General features: G+C 31.9%; 1 protein-coding gene across 1 annotated transcript; it reads right to left on the bottom strand.

Moving 5' to 3' along the window:
* Nucleotides 1-7276, bottom strand: LOC112295305 (serine/threonine-protein kinase STY46). The gene is made up of 17 exons (XM_024546678.3): nt 6986-7276; nt 6035-6721; nt 5367-5481; nt 4851-4936; nt 4581-4682; nt 4202-4274; nt 3784-3894; nt 3406-3456; nt 2980-3164; nt 2400-2507; nt 2068-2141; nt 1775-1950; nt 1554-1649; nt 1311-1391; nt 1078-1131; nt 755-889; nt 1-506 (listed from the first exon to the last, which is right to left on the bottom strand). Exons 2-17 carry the CDS (start codon nt 6235-6237, stop codon nt 408-410), a joined length of 1749 nt encoding a protein of 582 aa, XP_024402446.1. The 5' UTR covers nt 6238-6721; nt 6986-7276; the 3' UTR covers nt 1-407.
* Nucleotides 7277-18178: the final 10902 nt, after the last annotated feature.

Below are 18178 nucleotides of genomic sequence, written 5' to 3'. Positions count from 1 at the left end.
TGATTCAAACGGTGCCACAACAGAAGCTGATGCATTTAATACCCACTTTCAAAGAAACAACCGTTTCCAAGTATTCTACTAACTACAGAATTCTTGGCTTATATCAAAAATCCACACCAAATCCAGTCCCAATCCAGTTGAAGCCTCGAAACTCTGCTAAACGGAGACCTGATATGCCAAAGTATGTGCAACTGCATGTCATACATTGCATAATATGCTAATTCAATCACGACTGCAGCTCAATCTCCATACCAACTGTCCTTTAGTAGAAAAGCCACGGATCAGGGCTAGCGCCGGTACAGCCTAATTGTGTTGAGCATGTCGCAAATCACCACTTGCTCGTAACTCCTCGTGTCATTACAAAGATCTGAGAAATATAGGCGGAGAGTGGACGTTGGCAACATACCCTATCGAACTGCGGAGCGTTTGAACGAGGAAAAAAGCCCACCAGGCTTCTTCACATCCCTGGTCCGCTTACTTTCCTCTTCCAATATTTCTGCATTGACCTGGAACCATAATAATAAAGTTTGAAGTATGTAAGAACCAATCCGAACCACAGCTCTCAGGATTGTCACTCAGTACGTCAGAATCAAAACATCCCAAAGAGACGTTAGAAACTACCATATAACATCAAAGATATTGCAAATAATATGAAACTTCACAACAATTCATCTCTTTGAAATACAGAATTTTTGTCGCAATAAGAACTTTCGAAATTCTACTCAAAGCAACAGATAGTGTACTTTTTCCATACCTCCTTCAAAATCACCTTCAGTAACGCGGTGATGGTTGTAAAGTCGGGTCTCGCAGCAGGATCTGTCTTCCAACACTTGTGCATGAGCTCCATTAATTTTGGATGGATGTTTCTTGGGATTGTTGGTCGCAAGCCCTTCAAAATAAAAAGTGAGCACCATTAATTATAATGTCAGTATTGTAGCGCATGAATTGCTGATTGAGATACTTCTATCGTTTCAGATAAAGAAAAACATGTAAGAAAGTTAATAGTGCCGCAGCCCATAAGATCTACTACGATGTTAACACCCTATCAATAATTGGAAATGGATAAGAGCGATCAACCTTCTGAACCACTCCCACTGCAGCTTGAAGAGGAGTAAGATCTGCATACGGTACCTGGAAGAAAACAGCTTTTGAATGTTTTGCGCTGGATAATTGAAAGCAGAAGTTGAATCATGGAAGTGATGAAAATATTTAGTTTGAAAACCCTCTAAGAAAGAGAAAGAGATTGTTTCATCGTGGAACAGATACAGGAAAATTCACATCAAGCAAGCAAAAAGTGCTAGATTTTTCACCTTCCCAGTGAGAAGTTCCCAAAGTACGATACCAAAGCTGAAAACGTCTGCCTTATAATCATAAGGTTTATGTTCAATGACCTAAATACCAAGGAGTAACAGGTCAATCGTCAAAAAAGCAAGGTCAATACGCACAAAATTCGACATGAATAGGCACTTTCAGGTTTCAGTTCTTGCTGAAAAGACTGTACGAACATGGGGTTGACCGTCAACAACTTCCAATATATGCTGTTATATTCATACCTCAGGAGCCATCCATCGATATGTGCCAGTCTCTGCTGTCATAATGCCTGATTGTGCTTGAACTCTGGCTACACCAAAATCAGCGACCTTAACCACCTTTAACCCAAAGCGAAAAAGTAATCGTCAGAGTGCATTTCATACAGCGTGACATGCACTGACTGCAAACTGAGGGATATGGAAAAGAAAGAAGAATCTTCAGGAAAGTATTCACAAGTACTAACCTCGTTCTCATCCATGAGAAGGTTCGCAGCTTTCAGATCCCTATGTATGATTTTATTCTGGTGAAGATAGTCCATTCCTTTTGAGATATCAATTGCTACTCGCAACAACATGGGCATTTTCAACACGGCTTTTTGCTTGTGCAGATAGTCATATACACTCCCACCGGACATGAACTCTGCAGAAACGATCAGATTGTGACATCAATACTCAAAGTTATTTCACCGTAGGACGGACTAAATGTGCACCGAAAACAGAATGCAATCTCTTCCTACTTCGTTTAGTGCAGTCATACCTGTGACAATACATAAATTGGGCGGTTTCGTGCAAGCCCCAATGAACTGTACCACGTTTTTGTGTCGGACCTTCCTGTTTTGTTTTTACAGGAACACATCAAGTATTGTTATTCTGATCACTATACATACACAACTGCAGTGCATTTCAAAAAGCAGGGATTTTGAGCCTCCATCACACACAATTTAAAACAGAGTGGTCAACAATCCCGGTCGCAATTGCAAAAATGCTACGGTAAATCATTATATCTGGCCGCTACTAATAGTGATCCGCAAGGCCATCACTACAACGTAATGACACGGTTAAAGTCTAATTAGCTGGAGATAAACATACCGCATAATACGTATTTCTTGCAAAAATTCTCGTTGCAAATTCTCATTCAAGCGCTCCGGTTTAAGGATTTTGATAGCCACATCTTGTCCGCAGTAAGTCCCTTGAAACCTGAGCACCACAAAGTAATCAGGCCCTTCCCATGAGGAGACCCCATCCAGTACACGAGTGCAAGAGAGATAGAGGAAAATCAAATAGAACCTACACTAATGCAAGACTCTAAACTCCAGACTGGCACCTTTGTGTTAAAACTAAATTAGATCAAAATCAAATTTAAAATTAAGTCACAATAAACCATAGCCCTGTTTATGACATGTAATAACAGAAAAAACAAAAGAACTACATTCTCTGACTCCAGCTCCGTAACACTACCCACTGATCAACACAGATTGCTCAAGACCATATTAGGTTATGGCATAAATTTTGGTCATCACTAGTAGTTACATCCATTATCTATCGATACATTTTACGCTGTCCAATCAATACACCTCAATAATTCTCAAAAAATCTTCAACTTCTTGCATCCCCCACCATAAATGCCCACTATCAGTTTGACGTATTCCATGAGGCAAGAAACACTTACAAGTCTCCGAAAGAGCCGTTCGCAACCTTTTGGGTGAACTTGAGCTGATTATAATCAATCTCCCAATCATCAGTGCCAGTGGATGGCAAGGCTGGTGCTGGAATTTGTCCATTCTCAGGATGCACAGCGGTTTCATGCACTACAGGCATTTCACTTTTTGAGGAGGGTTTCGCCCAGGCTCCTTTCTGAACAACCCCAAGTGCACGTTTCTACAGTGAGTCATTCAGTCCCAGAAATGCAAAAGGGCATTTAAGTCGCCCTCCACGGATCACTTCTAATGCAAATTGACGGAGGCGCTATGGTACGTAGAAAAACAGTAACAATCACAGAGCGAACCTATACATTCCGATCAGAAAGCTGCTCATGATCATGCTCAAAGACTGACGTGTACGAGAAATCTCAAAATGTTAAGGGCATTCTCTGTACCTCCATGGCCGAAAGAGCCCTAGACAACGCTCTTGTCAATTCTTGAATTTCCTGCATGCGAATATAACATGAACGTATCTTGAGTTTAGATTATTAGTGAAGGATGAAATATTACAAATCAAATTTTTCAAATCCAATGCTGGTCTGAGTTATTCCCAAAACACTGCGGGAGAACACACTGGATACAGAGATTTCTCGAGCAGCCTCAGCCATTCACAATTGTATTGATAGTAAAACCAATTGATAACAGCTATGCGTTCACGAGAAGTACAAGCTGCAACTACCGAAAAAACCCCTCATATCCAATGAAATTCACAAAAGAGAGGCAAACACTCAAGCTGATACCAAGAGACAGACCCAGAAGAGAGCATAGTATACCTCTGACTGCCAGCCATCCACCACAAACACAGCCAAGGAATAACCATCAGTTGTTGAAAAAACATGAGCCTCTAGAATATTTAGACCTACGTCGGCAAGCAAGGCTGACATCTGCACAAAACACATACCCACTTGTGAGTAGACCTGCATTGTATCCTCATCGAACAAACACAACTTGATTCAACGATCTTCTACGGAAAAAGACCACTTCCGGTTCTCACGCCGCATTCCATACATCCCAATTGCAACTTACTTTATGTCCTTATTGTGGATTACGTGCACGTCGTGTGACAAGCACGTTGTTTCTACTGTATATGATATCCTATAGATTAGTAGAAAGTATCTCTCACACAGAAATCCTCTCCAGCAATATCTGGTCGTGCAAACGCAAGTCAATTACAATGCGATGTCCAAGCACCTGACTGAGAAGCTTAGGTTTATCGATGGTTGAAAAAGTAACTTCATGCATTGGCATATAGAGATGATTCGCACTGTCAAAATCCATCAAACACTATTTAAAAGCTTCCTTCAGAATGAATGTTCCACGTTCTAAAACGCAGCATGGTCAAGTGTTGTAGTACTGGCATTGAAGGACTAGGTCGCACAAATAGTCCCCCTGGGGTTAAAAATAATTTGAGAGCTCCATCAACAACGTTTGAATATGATATGCAGAATCAACAATTACACAAAAATGGACAAAAACTAAAACACCTTCATAAGAGTGTTTACATATACTGGCTTCGAATGAAAATAAGAAGGAGCTGAACAATTAATTAAATACAATTTATTGCTGATACCTCTGCGAATGATTACTGTCATCCATGTCACTCGATTTGTTGGTGAAATCCAATGCAAGCGCCTCAAGATTGGGTGACGATCCAAAAGCTGGTAGTGCCAATCTGTTGACGGCTTTTTCCAATTAAAAAACTTAAAATTGGAAATAAGAAAAAAAAAAAAAAGTGATAAAATTCTACAACCTGTTTCTTTCATGTGTTTCTTCATGCATAGTAAACAAGCTCAAAACTAAGTCACAACCGCCGCAATTGGGAATGCAAGCAACACAGTACCTCATCTTGGTTAACGGTCGAGTGCCTCCAACTTCATCCTTAAAAGCCTGATTCATGGGTTCGTCTTGAGAGTCGGCTGGAGGAATCTGCCAGTGACAATCACCATGTTTAAAACTGTTGCACCTCATCTAACACGCTCTTCCACCACGACTCTTCTGATGCTTTTTCTTTTCCTACTCAACTGTCAAAAGTAATTGCAACAAATTTCCGCTGACTGACTACAGACCTGGCAAACCAGAATAACACCAAAACATCTTCAAGATCGTGACCTTAAAGAATGATGTTGACGGCCGTTTTCAGTGAGTAGCTATTGTATCAACATGAAGAACTGAAATTCCCTCGTTTCTCAAGTGAGAAATAAACTGTTTCATTACCTTCAACAATAACGATAACTCATAATATAAAAATATAAAGGTAAAACTCTACAGTCCATCCGTAGCACCTCCAACCATCAGAAACATAGTGAAAGCTGGGCAGAAGTTGGCCAAATCGGCGCAAGAGCGTTGAGAAAAGTACCTGAACAGCACGGACATGGAAGGCTGGTCTGTTCTCAGGAATCTTAGCTTCCTCAAGTAGCCGCTTGTGAGTAAGCACATCCTCTGCTCTGTCGGTGTTGACGTCGAGAGCATATCTGCAAAAATTGCAAGGAATGGATGATCAAACTGCAGAAACAAGTCTTCCACCGCAATCAAAGAACTGAACTCTGGAACCGTATTCAACTGTCGTCGTAGCTGTAATATCTGTGACGACACAGTCACAATAAATGGAAATATAACATCTGGATTCTGGCTGTTGAAGATGTCAAACCAACCTGATTTCAAATTCATCGCATCATACAACATGAGTAAGAGTTTAACCATCCAACACAGAATCATTGCTCCTTATCTCAAAACCCCAGAACATCTGAACCCAATTCAGTTTTCTGCTCTTATGACGCCATACGTCAACTTAGTTTCACGTGCACTCCACCTAAGGAAAAGTCTGCCGCTAATAGGCATAAGAAAATTCAGATGATTTATTGTTCCGAAAGTGTCAACTAGGTCTTTCATTAGGGAATCTGATTCCTTGGTATACAGAAAGCTATGTATCCACATGCGTAAATGGATTCAAACAAGTTCCTCCTCCGGACTGGGATGAAGGAATGAAAAGGCTGTGAAGCTGAGCAAGGTGGCTAAAAGTAATACCTCGTCGGCAGTCGGGTGAAGTGTTTCTGAAGCTCCTCAGCGAATCCAGGTTTCTCAACACACTCATGACCAATCTCGGTGAGCTGGGCCAAAACCTTCGCACATACTTCCCCTTTTTTTGGATGACGCTGATGCGTCGGGGACGTATTCCCCTCCTTCATGCTCTTCGTCATATCTACCGGAATCTCCGACTCAACCTCCATGTACTGATTCCACGCACAATTTTCAACTCGTCGCCGTTACAAGAACGCACAGTACCTCCCGAATGATTTACAGATCGATCGATCGATCGGTTGATCTCACGCAGAGGTCTGCAACAAAACTCCAATCCAATCTAACTCACAACCGAGGATGTTCACAAAGTGTCGGGCTGCGAATGCTCCCAATGCCTCCTCCAGACACCGGGGAGACAGCAACGGCGTCGCGACCCCCTGGTGTACACAGGCATGGTCACTCTTCTCCAGCGGATTCACCTCCTCGATTCCTCGCCGACTTCTCCAATTCTTCTCCCTCCTCGATCCAGCAATAACTCCTACTCCACCACCCCGGAACGTCAAAACAACGCCACCATTTTTCCCCGGTATCATACAGCCTCGATCCGAATCGAAACCTCTTCCTCCGCCTCCTCCTGCTCCTGCTCCTCCTCCTCGTCGCGATCGATCAACCTCACTCCCACAACTACCAAGCCTAGCGCAAAATCACTCACACCACCTCTCATGAAAAGTCTCAAAACACTAAGGTTAAAAAAATATCTAATTCAAAATGTCTACGTTTCATCAACCGTCAGCAATACAAAAAAGAAAGAAGAAAAAAAAAAGTACCCACAAACCCGACCGCTTAAGTTTTTCAGAAACCAGCGATCGTTCAGGGAATGAACAAAGAGCTTCTTCAGCTTCATAAACTGATGCGATCCCAATCAACCCTATCGATTGGTTCAGGTTAAGTCCATACGACAAACCACCATAAACGCGCGCGATGAAGGATGATGGGCTCTGGGTCTACTTTCTCGCATCCCCGGTCTGGCTCCGTTTCTCCTCCCTCCCCACCCCACCTGGCCCGGTAATCAGCATCGCAAATCCCGATAAGAATGGGCAGTAACCATCGGTAACTACAGCGACAATGAGGCAGCTGGAGAGCACACGATGTCTAGATTCTCGCAACTGAAACAGCAAGACTTAGTTAACTTTTTCCAAATGTTGCGAATGACAAAATCAGACCAATGAACGTCAAGTTTTTAATGAAGCGCTATCGTTTAACAATGCTGTCTGTGCTCTCTATTCAACCAACAATCCAAAAAGGATTGACTCTCGACGAACAGAATATGAGATAACTCCTCCGATGGGTACTTGTTTTCGTTCCTTGCGTTTTGAGTTTATTATATATATATATATAATTAATTTTACATTTTTTATTATTGAGAAGCGGCTCGTTTGTTGACTCTTGTGCTGCTTGATTGTGGAGCTGATAACTAAGAGAGGGAAACGCAAGTTCATTGGCGACAGCCAAGTCTGAGATTTCGGCAACACTTGGAAGCAAGCAGAAACGCCTGCGGACCATCAGCCACTTGCCGAGCTTCCCTCATTCCATGGCATGGACCAAGACTATGCTTGTGGATAGGCATTATGTCGAGCAATTCCAGGAGGCTGTGGCGCCAGTCAGAAGGAAACGCTCAAGTCATTTCTCCTCGTGTATTCGCAATAGAGCACTGTTCTCCGAACCGAAGACCGGCAACAAAAAACGAGAAAGGGGGGGTCGGAATATCTGTTGTGCAGACGCTGTGGCACGCAGGAGCCAGCGAGCATCTTCCCAGCCAGCGAACCCGCGTGGGGCCTCCCCATAGGATGTGATGCGGCAGCTTGACACTGCGGCAGTGTATACCGGATAAGATTGCGCAGCAGAAGCCTAAGAATAGACACCAGGAGGAGGATGGCAGGAGTGGTGTGACTGTGCAGTGGTGGATTCGAATCACAGCATCACTTCTTGCTCATTTGCTGCACCAACACCACCACCATCAGCCGTATCCGCCGAGGAATCTTGCGCCCAGATGGTGGCGTCGCGCTTGCTTGCTTACTTGCTTGCTCTCCGTCACCACCTCAACTACCACCAGGCACCATCGCCATCGCCCTCATCCGCGACGACCCTGCTGCTCTTCCTGCCGCCTCTACGCAAGTCGCTGCCGTCGAGGACATGACGCGGTCGCGCGTCCACGTCTTCTCTCGCGCGGCTGTCGTTGTCATCTTATTCTTTTTCTTCTTGTTTGATTGGTTTTGCCATATTTGATAAATTAATGAATGAAGTGCCGCTTTGATTTTTCTGCATGGAGAGCGATTGATTTTTTGATTGCAGATTGGGAAATTGATACATGGTGGCGATTAATTGTTGAATACCTTGAAAGTAAATTGGACATTGAAATATGTTGTAGCTTGGGTTTGATACAAGTTGATTAGTAATGGTTGTAAATGATTAGGATATTAAGGTTTTACAAATATAAGATTCAATGGGCAATCCAAAGAAAATGTGAATTTGTGGAAATTATTTTTTTAAGATGTTATTATGGTTAAGTAATTATTTTTTGTTTAAATTATGATATATATATATATATATATATGTATATAATTTTTGTGACTAGTTTTATAACTGATATTATGAATAAAAAATATATATATTCTGACCACTTGGAATAAAAGATATAATAATCAGATTTTTACGATTGTCTTAAATATAAATAAAAAAATTAAAGATGTAAACATTAATTTTTGTATAATATTAATTATGTTAAATCAAAATCAATATATGTGGTGCCAAGCTAGAACAATTCTTTTAATTTTTTTTTTTTTTTTATTATCTTTCTGTATCTTAAAGCTGGTTACAGTATTGTTATAAATCTTTGCCATTCTAAATATTTTTTATATCATTTTATTACCTTTAAATATATTAGAAATAAGCATGTAAAACTCAGTAGTATTTTATTTGATTTAAAAGAAACCATCAAGTTATTATATTGTTCCAAAGTAATTTATTTGTGTTTTTATGTATTTCGCAAAAAATAAAAAATAAAAAATAAATTAATAATTTTATTATTGATATTCATAATGTTTTTGGAAAAAATTAAAGATCATCTTAATTTTCTTGAAGGTAATAACTTCCCAATAAATCTAAAAAAATTATTGCAATAAATAATTCTCAGATTGGTTAGAATCTTTGAATTTATTTAATAACTAAACTCAAAATCTCTTATTAATCATTTCAACATATTTTTAAGCATTCAATAAAATACTTTAAAATAAATAAATAAAGTTTATAATGTACATTTCTTCTCAAATTAATTAAATTTAAAAAATTAACAAAAAATATAACTTTGTAATTATTATTAATATTAATTAATTTATTTAAAATTTAAAATTTTAGATTTTGATTCATATTTTAAAGACCTCAAATTGTATATCTAAGGTTCTAAAATATAAAAATGAAGAAGATATTAAAAATTCTAAAAAAAAATTAGGTCTCTATATTAGACACTTGTCTTTATAAAAAATTGGTTGAATTAAAGAAAAAAAATAAATATTAAATGTAATCTAATTATACTATTCATATAATAAGTATACATATATCCAACTACTTCCATAGTAGTAGTATTTGAATATATATATATATATATATATATATATATATTTCATTAATAAATTTATATGTCAATATTTTATAAAAACAATTCTTATATTTTTTTTATGATTAGTTTTTATATATTCATTGCCTTTTGGATTAATATTTTAATATAATTTAATTTTAAAAAATTAGACCATTTATTATTCCATCTTTTAGTGTATAAATACATACATATATGATTTATTGTTTAAATTTAATTTATAAAATAATTAAAATATATAATAATTATTATATTTAATCATATTCTTAGTTTTTTTTAATTATATATTGAATCTTATTCTTTGATATTATAATAGCATCACAACTATAAAAAATAACTACAACTTCTTTTTAGAATAGGTATGGAAAGCAACAAAATCTTTGTGAAAATAAATTGGTCTTTAGTTAAAAGAAAGAATAATATATTCAACCACTATTTTTAAAAACTAAAATTCATAGAAAACATATTTTAGAAATATCAAGTTGATAATTTTATATGATCAAACAAATTTTTTGAATATTATTATAAACCACAAATTATTACATTATTTGTATATTAATCTTAAATAATATCATTTGCATAAAAATAGAGAATTTCATCTCCTTTTGTAATATTTATTTTTTAAAAATAGTTGATAAAAAAATATTATTATATAAATATAGATCTTTGTATACTATTTTTTTATTTGTTGTTACCATTAGTCTTTTGCAAAAAATCACTTTGTTGAGATATCTTATTAAAAGTATTAAATAATTATTCTATATCATTCTTCATTTTGTTTTATAGTAAGATTCAATATTAAATATTAATAATATTTTTTTCTGTAGTATTATTTTTTATTAAGTTTTAATATCAAATATTACTATAAAGTAAAAGAACTCTTATAAAAATAATCATTTTACTTTTTGTTATATTATCAATTCTTGGTCTAATACTAATGTATACTAGTAATAATTTTAAGAACATTGAACCTCAAAATTTTATGTTTTAATTAATTTTTTACAAGATAAATTTAAATTATGTTAAATTTATATTTCATATTTTATTTTTTTGTAGGATATGAAAATAAAAATTATTGTTAATTTTTTCTTCTAAAGTATATAATTTTAGTATTTTATTTAAGTGTTATTTACTTATAAATATATTTATATACACATCTATTTTATATATGACAAATAAATAATAAATCAACTAACACATTTGATTTTCTTAATACCTATATATATATAAACATATTGACATACATTTTTGCTAATATAAAATAACAATGCCAATTAAAAAGCATTCTTGATAATATACATGAATTTTTCTTAATAAAAGATATTTATTAATATCATAAATTAAAATTATATATAAATACATATAATTTTTAAATAAATAATTATTTTCTTTGCTACATTCTTTAATATTCTTTATATTTTTTTTCTTCAATGCTTTGTTTTTTTTGTTCCAATATGTATTCTAATAAATTCACAATGCACCCAAAATAAGTCTTTGTATGTTAAAAAAATTACATATTTATCGTTCACATTTACTAAATTTAAATATAATTTTTTCTTGTATAATATTTAGTACAATAATTTTTTACATACAAATGATACTTAAATTTTGACTATATATATATATATATATATATATATATGAAACTGCTAGATAGATATCCATTTGTACTACAAATCTTACATATACACAAAAAAAACTTTTATTTACATTAAATAAATTTAAGGTGAATTTACAATAAAATATTTGAGTGTAATTTTCTTTGGCACTATTTTTATTATTAGTAATTTAGAAAATTATAATATTTTTTATTCAATTTTTCATCTATTTTCAAAAATTTATTAATTTTATTTAGAAAAATCTAATATTAAATTTTTATTTTAAAATATTTTGATATAAAATAAAGATACTATGTTTTTAAAGGCACATATGGCATAGGGAGGAAGTGTCTACAAAGTAAAAGAAAGATGTTTACTTAACAATCTCTTATCTATATATATATAATTAAGAACTTAAAAAGTATATAAATATTATTTTACTATTTTTTAGATATGGCTTCAAAATATTATGCTAATAAATTTTTGTATTTAGAGTTTTTACAAATATTTTTGTATGTAATGAAACATAAATTACAAATAAAAAAGCTACACTTTTTTAATTTTTGTGCCATAAGATTAGTTGATTTCAAATTATATTTAATTTAGCAATTTTTTTTCTTCTTATACTTGAAGTGTTTGCAAATTTTATAATTTTTACAATATTTGAGGTTGAACAACCAAATTGGTTGCTATTAAAATAAAAACTAGCTCAAAACCATCTTGATAAATTACTATAATTTTATAAATTTAATTATTTTGATGTTTTTTTTTAAAGATTTTTTAATATTATAATTTCTAAAATTTTCTAATTTTTTTCCAAAAGTCGTTTAATAATAAATATTTTCAAATTAAAATAATTATCATCAAATATTTTATTTATTGATGAAATAAAAATTTAAAATCTCATTCTATATTTTTTGTCTGCAACAAAAGAGATGTGTATTGGTTTGAAATAAAGCATGTCTTAATTGCATCACTCTTTATTGTGACAATTCCAACTTCAACTAGAAATAATAAATCTTTTATATTACATATAACAATTAATGAGAATATTTAAAGATGGTTTTATTCAAAGAAGACACTATCAATTTTAATTGCAAGATAAAAATGTTTTAAGCTAAACAAGGATATGTTATATTTTTGGTTTAGTTGTTTCCTTACAAGTAGGCTTCAGCCAAATTTTGTAGAGTTTGAATATAAAGAAGCATATTGCCAAATAGGAAGTTAGGACAAAGCGTAACTTAATCCAATATCATTTAGTTAACAATTTGTATGTTTAAATTAAAATATTAATAACCTATCATTCATACTAATAGGTGCAAATTGTAGTTTTAAGACATCTTGACTTTTGGTAGCCAATAATCTTTACTCAACAACTAGTTCTTCTATTAGTTGTAGTCTAACTACTTAATGCTGTGGAATGGCAACCAAGCTAACCATTAGATAAGAAGGTTTAGTCAAATAACATCTTCTCAACCCCACGCAGTCTTCTTAAGTAATTATCCAAAACCAATTAAATTAATACTAACACTTATCTTGCAAACAAAGTTGTTTCTTTGCTAACAAAATAATTATTTACGATAATTCCAATTAACAATTGCATTGTAAAACAATGCCCATAAGAGACTTGCTAATGTTTTCTTTAAGACAATGTTTCTAAAGGAATTAACACAATTATTTTTCTTGAAAAAATCAATCCAAATAATAAAAGTGTCTTCCTTGCTGACTATATAGATTTCTTATTAAGATCTATTACAAACACACAGAGTAAACAAGTACACAATGTTTTGAGAAGATCTAATTTTATTTCTGAATCTTCTAATCTTTTCTGGCTGATAACATCTTCTTGATTAGAGTGTGTCTAAAAAACTATTGGTTAGGTAATTAGAAACTAATTATCAAAAATAGGCACTAAAACTAAAAATTAAAGATGTTTTTATTAATTTGCAAAGTTGTAGTATAAAAAAATAACTAACAATGGATGTTTTATTCATATTTATTGTTTCTTGTTTGATTGTATTTATAAGTGTAGTAGTGTAGATAAAAATTCCTTTGATAACAAAAAAATGGGTGTTTAATTCATATATATATATTTTTTGTTTGATTGCATTTATAAGTGTAGTGGTGTAGATAAAAATTCATTTAATAACAAAAAATATGGTGCAATGGCAGTAGAAGTCAATAAAAATTTTGAAGATATAAATCTATATAGAACTTTAAATAGATAATACACTTATATGTTATTATAATGAAAGAGAATAAGCAAAAAAGAATTAGGTACAAAATAAAAACAAACTATAATAAATATTGCCATATATATAAAAGTTATAGAGTCTTGAATAAACACTAAAATATAATAAAAGCAATGTGACATATTTAAGAAGATCTAAAGATTTAATCTACATCACAAAAACTTACTTGATTATTTTTAAAGAAAATAGTATCTATCTAACATGTTTCTATCTACTTCTATTTAATTCAATTAAAAAAAACATCCAAATATAATAATATAGTATTGAAAAAACTAGGACCAAGAAAAAAAAATTAAAATAGAATTTGGACCTTATAGGAGGTTGGATTGCCGAAAAAAATAGTTGTAGAGAATGCAAAACAATTACGGTTTCAAAATAAAAAAAAAAATAAAAGAATTGAAGGTTCTTATTTATATATGATGGAATTAAACAAATCTTCATATTATTATCATTATTTTTTACAAAGACCACAAATACTTTTGATATCTCAAAAATTCATGAATAATAGCAAAATTAATTCTTTTTTACTTATAAATATTTATAATATATTAAATATATATAAATATCTTTGATATTATAAAAAATTATAAAATATATTTTATGTATTTTATTTATTCATTAACATGGTTTTTATAATATAATTTTTATTCTTTTTTATTTTTAATTCTATTTTTATACTTAATTTTTTAAAAAATTATATCTATTTTTTTTTGATATAGATGATTATATTAATTATATTAGTATAATTAAATATACAATAATTTATAAATATATTTTTTTTTTATTAATAATCAAAAAAAATATTGATTTATTTTGCAATATTTATTGGTATTTGTTACACATAGAACTATAATAAATAACACATATATTAAGAAATAATATTAAACATTTAATACATCTTAAAAACCAAATACTCATATCTTATTATATTTACTATGTTATATAGATAATTAATTATTATATAAGTAAATTTTTTATACTTACTAAAAAAATATTAATTTATTTTCATTTATTTACATGTTAATTTTTTTAAAGAGTAAAATTAAGAAAAATCACAAACATTAATACACACAATTTTTTCTTATTATAATCTAATTTGAAAAAATTCAAAGTCAAAGTGATAATCAATATTGATTCTTATTTTTATTTTGTTATTACATATACAGTATGTCTTATATATACATAATTTTCTAATATTTTGATTCCATGAATATTATATATAAAAAAATTATGGAAAAATAAAATATTTAAAAAATAATATCAATAGAATTTATCTGTTTTTAAATATTCATAATATAATAATAATACAAAATATCAATGTAATAGATAAATAAAATATTAAAAAAAGTTATATATATTATTATATTATTTTATAATATTTTTTTATATTACAAATGCTAATGTTGCTACCAACATCAATATCTAAAATTTTCATAATAACTAAATTGACGTTGGAACTTTAATTTTTAGTCACTCTATCAAAAGAAAATACAAAAATATATTTTTTCAGTATGCACTTGTTCAAAAACAATTTAATGATTGATATTGCCATCCATCCAATTCCACAACACTGTGTATTTCTACTCCAATCAACATCTACAACAAAGCAAAACCTAAATATTTTGATTGGTATAATATTGTCCAAATGCTTGATATATGTGCACTACTATATTTTTATTTAAAAATTATATATATATATATATATATATATATATAATGAATATTGGTTTGATTGTACTTTTTTTTCTTAATATTTATAAATCCTCAAAAATATCCACATGGATACTTTTCTAGATTTTCCAAAATTTCATAGGTTTATCCTTTAACTTATCCACATGCTCTACTACTAAGTAATGCATGCAAAAATATCTCTAAAACAATGACACTAAATACCAACTTTATTGAAAAGGGAGGGAAGGAGAGAAGATACCATAATACATGTACTACAATATAACAAAACTTGTATGTCATAAAATAAACAAGACATAAAAATGCATTAAAAACCAAAATATATGTAACAATTAAAAGAATTATATAATAATTATATATATATATATATATATATATAGGAAATTGATGCATTGATTAGATTTTTTACAAAATTGATCCTATATTATAACCATTTATGTACTGCACAGCCAAAAAGTAAGTAAAACCCTCTACTAAACAAATGGCATCAATATTTTATAATATTATGTAGAAGTCACTTGATCGTAACAAGTGATCCATATTTGATTAAAGAATTCTATAGAGAGTTGATAAAAGACTAGTTGAACTTGCATCATGATTTGACAAAAATGTCATTTTTGCTCTCTCTTTCTCTCTCTTTCTCTCTCTCTTGCTTTTACAAAAAGTAAGGTAACTATTTCAACCATGATATGATAATAACTTGAACCTTGATTTAAATGCTCAAATCTCACCCTTTAACCACACTACACCATGACAAGCTTCCCACATGCACTCCACACCCTTCCACATGCTTTTGTTTCTTGGATTTTTTACAAATTAATAGAAGTATGTAATACATTGTTGCTAAGGCACAATGTACTATGCTTTTGTATTCATTAATGGATTATTCTTTTTCCTTTTTCTTCCTTTCAATAAGTACCTACAACCATCGCAATACATGCAACAACAATAGCACCAAATTTAGCCATCTATTGAGTGGATCTATGTAATACTAGAGGAAAGAGAGGCCAACTTAAAAGATTTTGCCTATTGTCATGGATTTGTACTTTAACAAATGCACAACCACACGTTCTTTAATACAAGACTTACATGCATTGTCTTTCTTTGCTATGTCCATCAATGTAAGCATACTATCAGTGGTATGATTTGAGCCACCACATCTAAATAATGTTGGTGTCTCTTCTAAATCAAACTATGATGTACCTCATGAGAAGAGGATGCAACATGGACATCTTACGTAGTAAATGCAGAACACAACTACTGCCTAGTCATTGATATGGCAGCCTATCTATCAATAAGAAACTTGTCAACTAACAAAATTTGAAAGATTTGAAACTTCTTTGATGTTGGTGCCTCTTCTCAAGTTGTCTATATTATAATAATACAATTGAATCTGAATAGTAGATGCATTTGAAGGAATATATATAACCTTTGAGATGCCTTGAAATGAGAAGAATTTAATAACAAAACTTCTTTAGAAGTCCTCTTAGATGAATTAGAGAGTAGTAATGTCTTCTAGACAAAGAAATTAGACAACAATGGTAGGCTTTTTCACTTGTTCTTTGCACCTTCTAAGGTAATTGAACTGACACACCAATATAAATATGTACTCAACATTATCTTATTGGAATCAACATATAAGAAAAATTGCTTTTGAATGCCATTACTTCATGTTGCTACCAACACAAGCATTAATCAGTCTTTTTTGCTATGTTTTTGCTTTATGTATGCAGAGAAAGAAGACAACTATGTTTGATCTCTAAAATAAATATTATTTGTGTTTACATCAATGCTTCCATATGTTTTCGTGATCAATTGCGAGCCTTCATTGATGCATGTAATGGACATTGTCTTTCCAAATGTTGGAACATAGCATTTGCTATGCTTGTGGCACATTAAAAAAAATGTACTATCAAATGTCAAGCCCATTATCTAAGATGCCATTGCTTTTGAGGTCTTTATGATGACATAGAAGAGAGTGGTCTACACAATCTATATCAAGGAGTACAAAGAAGCCATGAATGGCCTAAAATGTGATTTTGATAGTGTTGTAATGAGATATGTTAATATAATTTGATTGTCTCCATATTATACAAAGTTTATGAAACTTTAGACTAATCAGATTTACCATTATGGCCATTATACAATATCATGGCTTGAAGATCTACATCGTACATTAAAGGATCGGATCATGATTTCCAGAGGCAACCTTAATGATGTATGTAAGAAGATTAGCTTGGCCATCAATGCTCAGTTGGCTAGTTTGACAAAGGCTAGTTTATGATGCTACATGACACTTAACCACACATTCCAATACTATATTGTGCAAGGTAGTTTATAAAATTTTGCATTATGCCTTGAAAGTAGTTGCAAAGGAATTCAAGCAAGCACAAAGCATATCAATACTAACCATACCTTGCTCATATACAATCACATTGTCAATGGATATGTCTTGTCTACATAGATTTTAAAACTTGATACAAGCTTGAAAGGCTTTGGAAGTTGACAATTTTAATCGCCATTGGTGGCTCACAATGCAAAGTGCTACAATAGAGCATGCTCACAAAATACATAATTTGGTATGGCTTGGCTAGCAACATAGGTTTATAGATGAGATTATATGCATTTTGGAAACCACGACCAATCTTGTCACTAATCTAGTACCTACTGAAGTCTATGATAGACATGTACTCATAGGAATTCTTTATTGTTTCAACATAGGATAGCAAATCCACAACAATGTAAGCATTACTAAAGAACCACCATGATTGTCAAAACTATCATGTTCTTTGAGCAAAACAAGGCTCTTGATCTATGGCAATCTTGGAAGCTAAATGCCTTGGTTGTATTGATATTTTACCTTTTTGAATGCTTTTGTCTGACAATTTTTGGATGCATTTCTATGCATATTTGAGGCAATATTGAACATTTAAGCCAAGATTCAAGTTGCTATCATATC

The sequence above is a fragment of the Physcomitrium patens genome, chromosome 18, assembly GCF_059467195.1.
Source record: "Physcomitrium patens ecotype Gransden chromosome 18, ASM5946719v1, whole genome shotgun sequence".
Lineage (NCBI taxonomy): Eukaryota > Viridiplantae > Streptophyta > Bryopsida > Funariales > Funariaceae > Physcomitrium > Physcomitrium patens.
The sequence above is the reverse complement of the archived record's forward strand: the minus strand, read 5'-3'. Positions and strand labels throughout refer to the sequence as shown.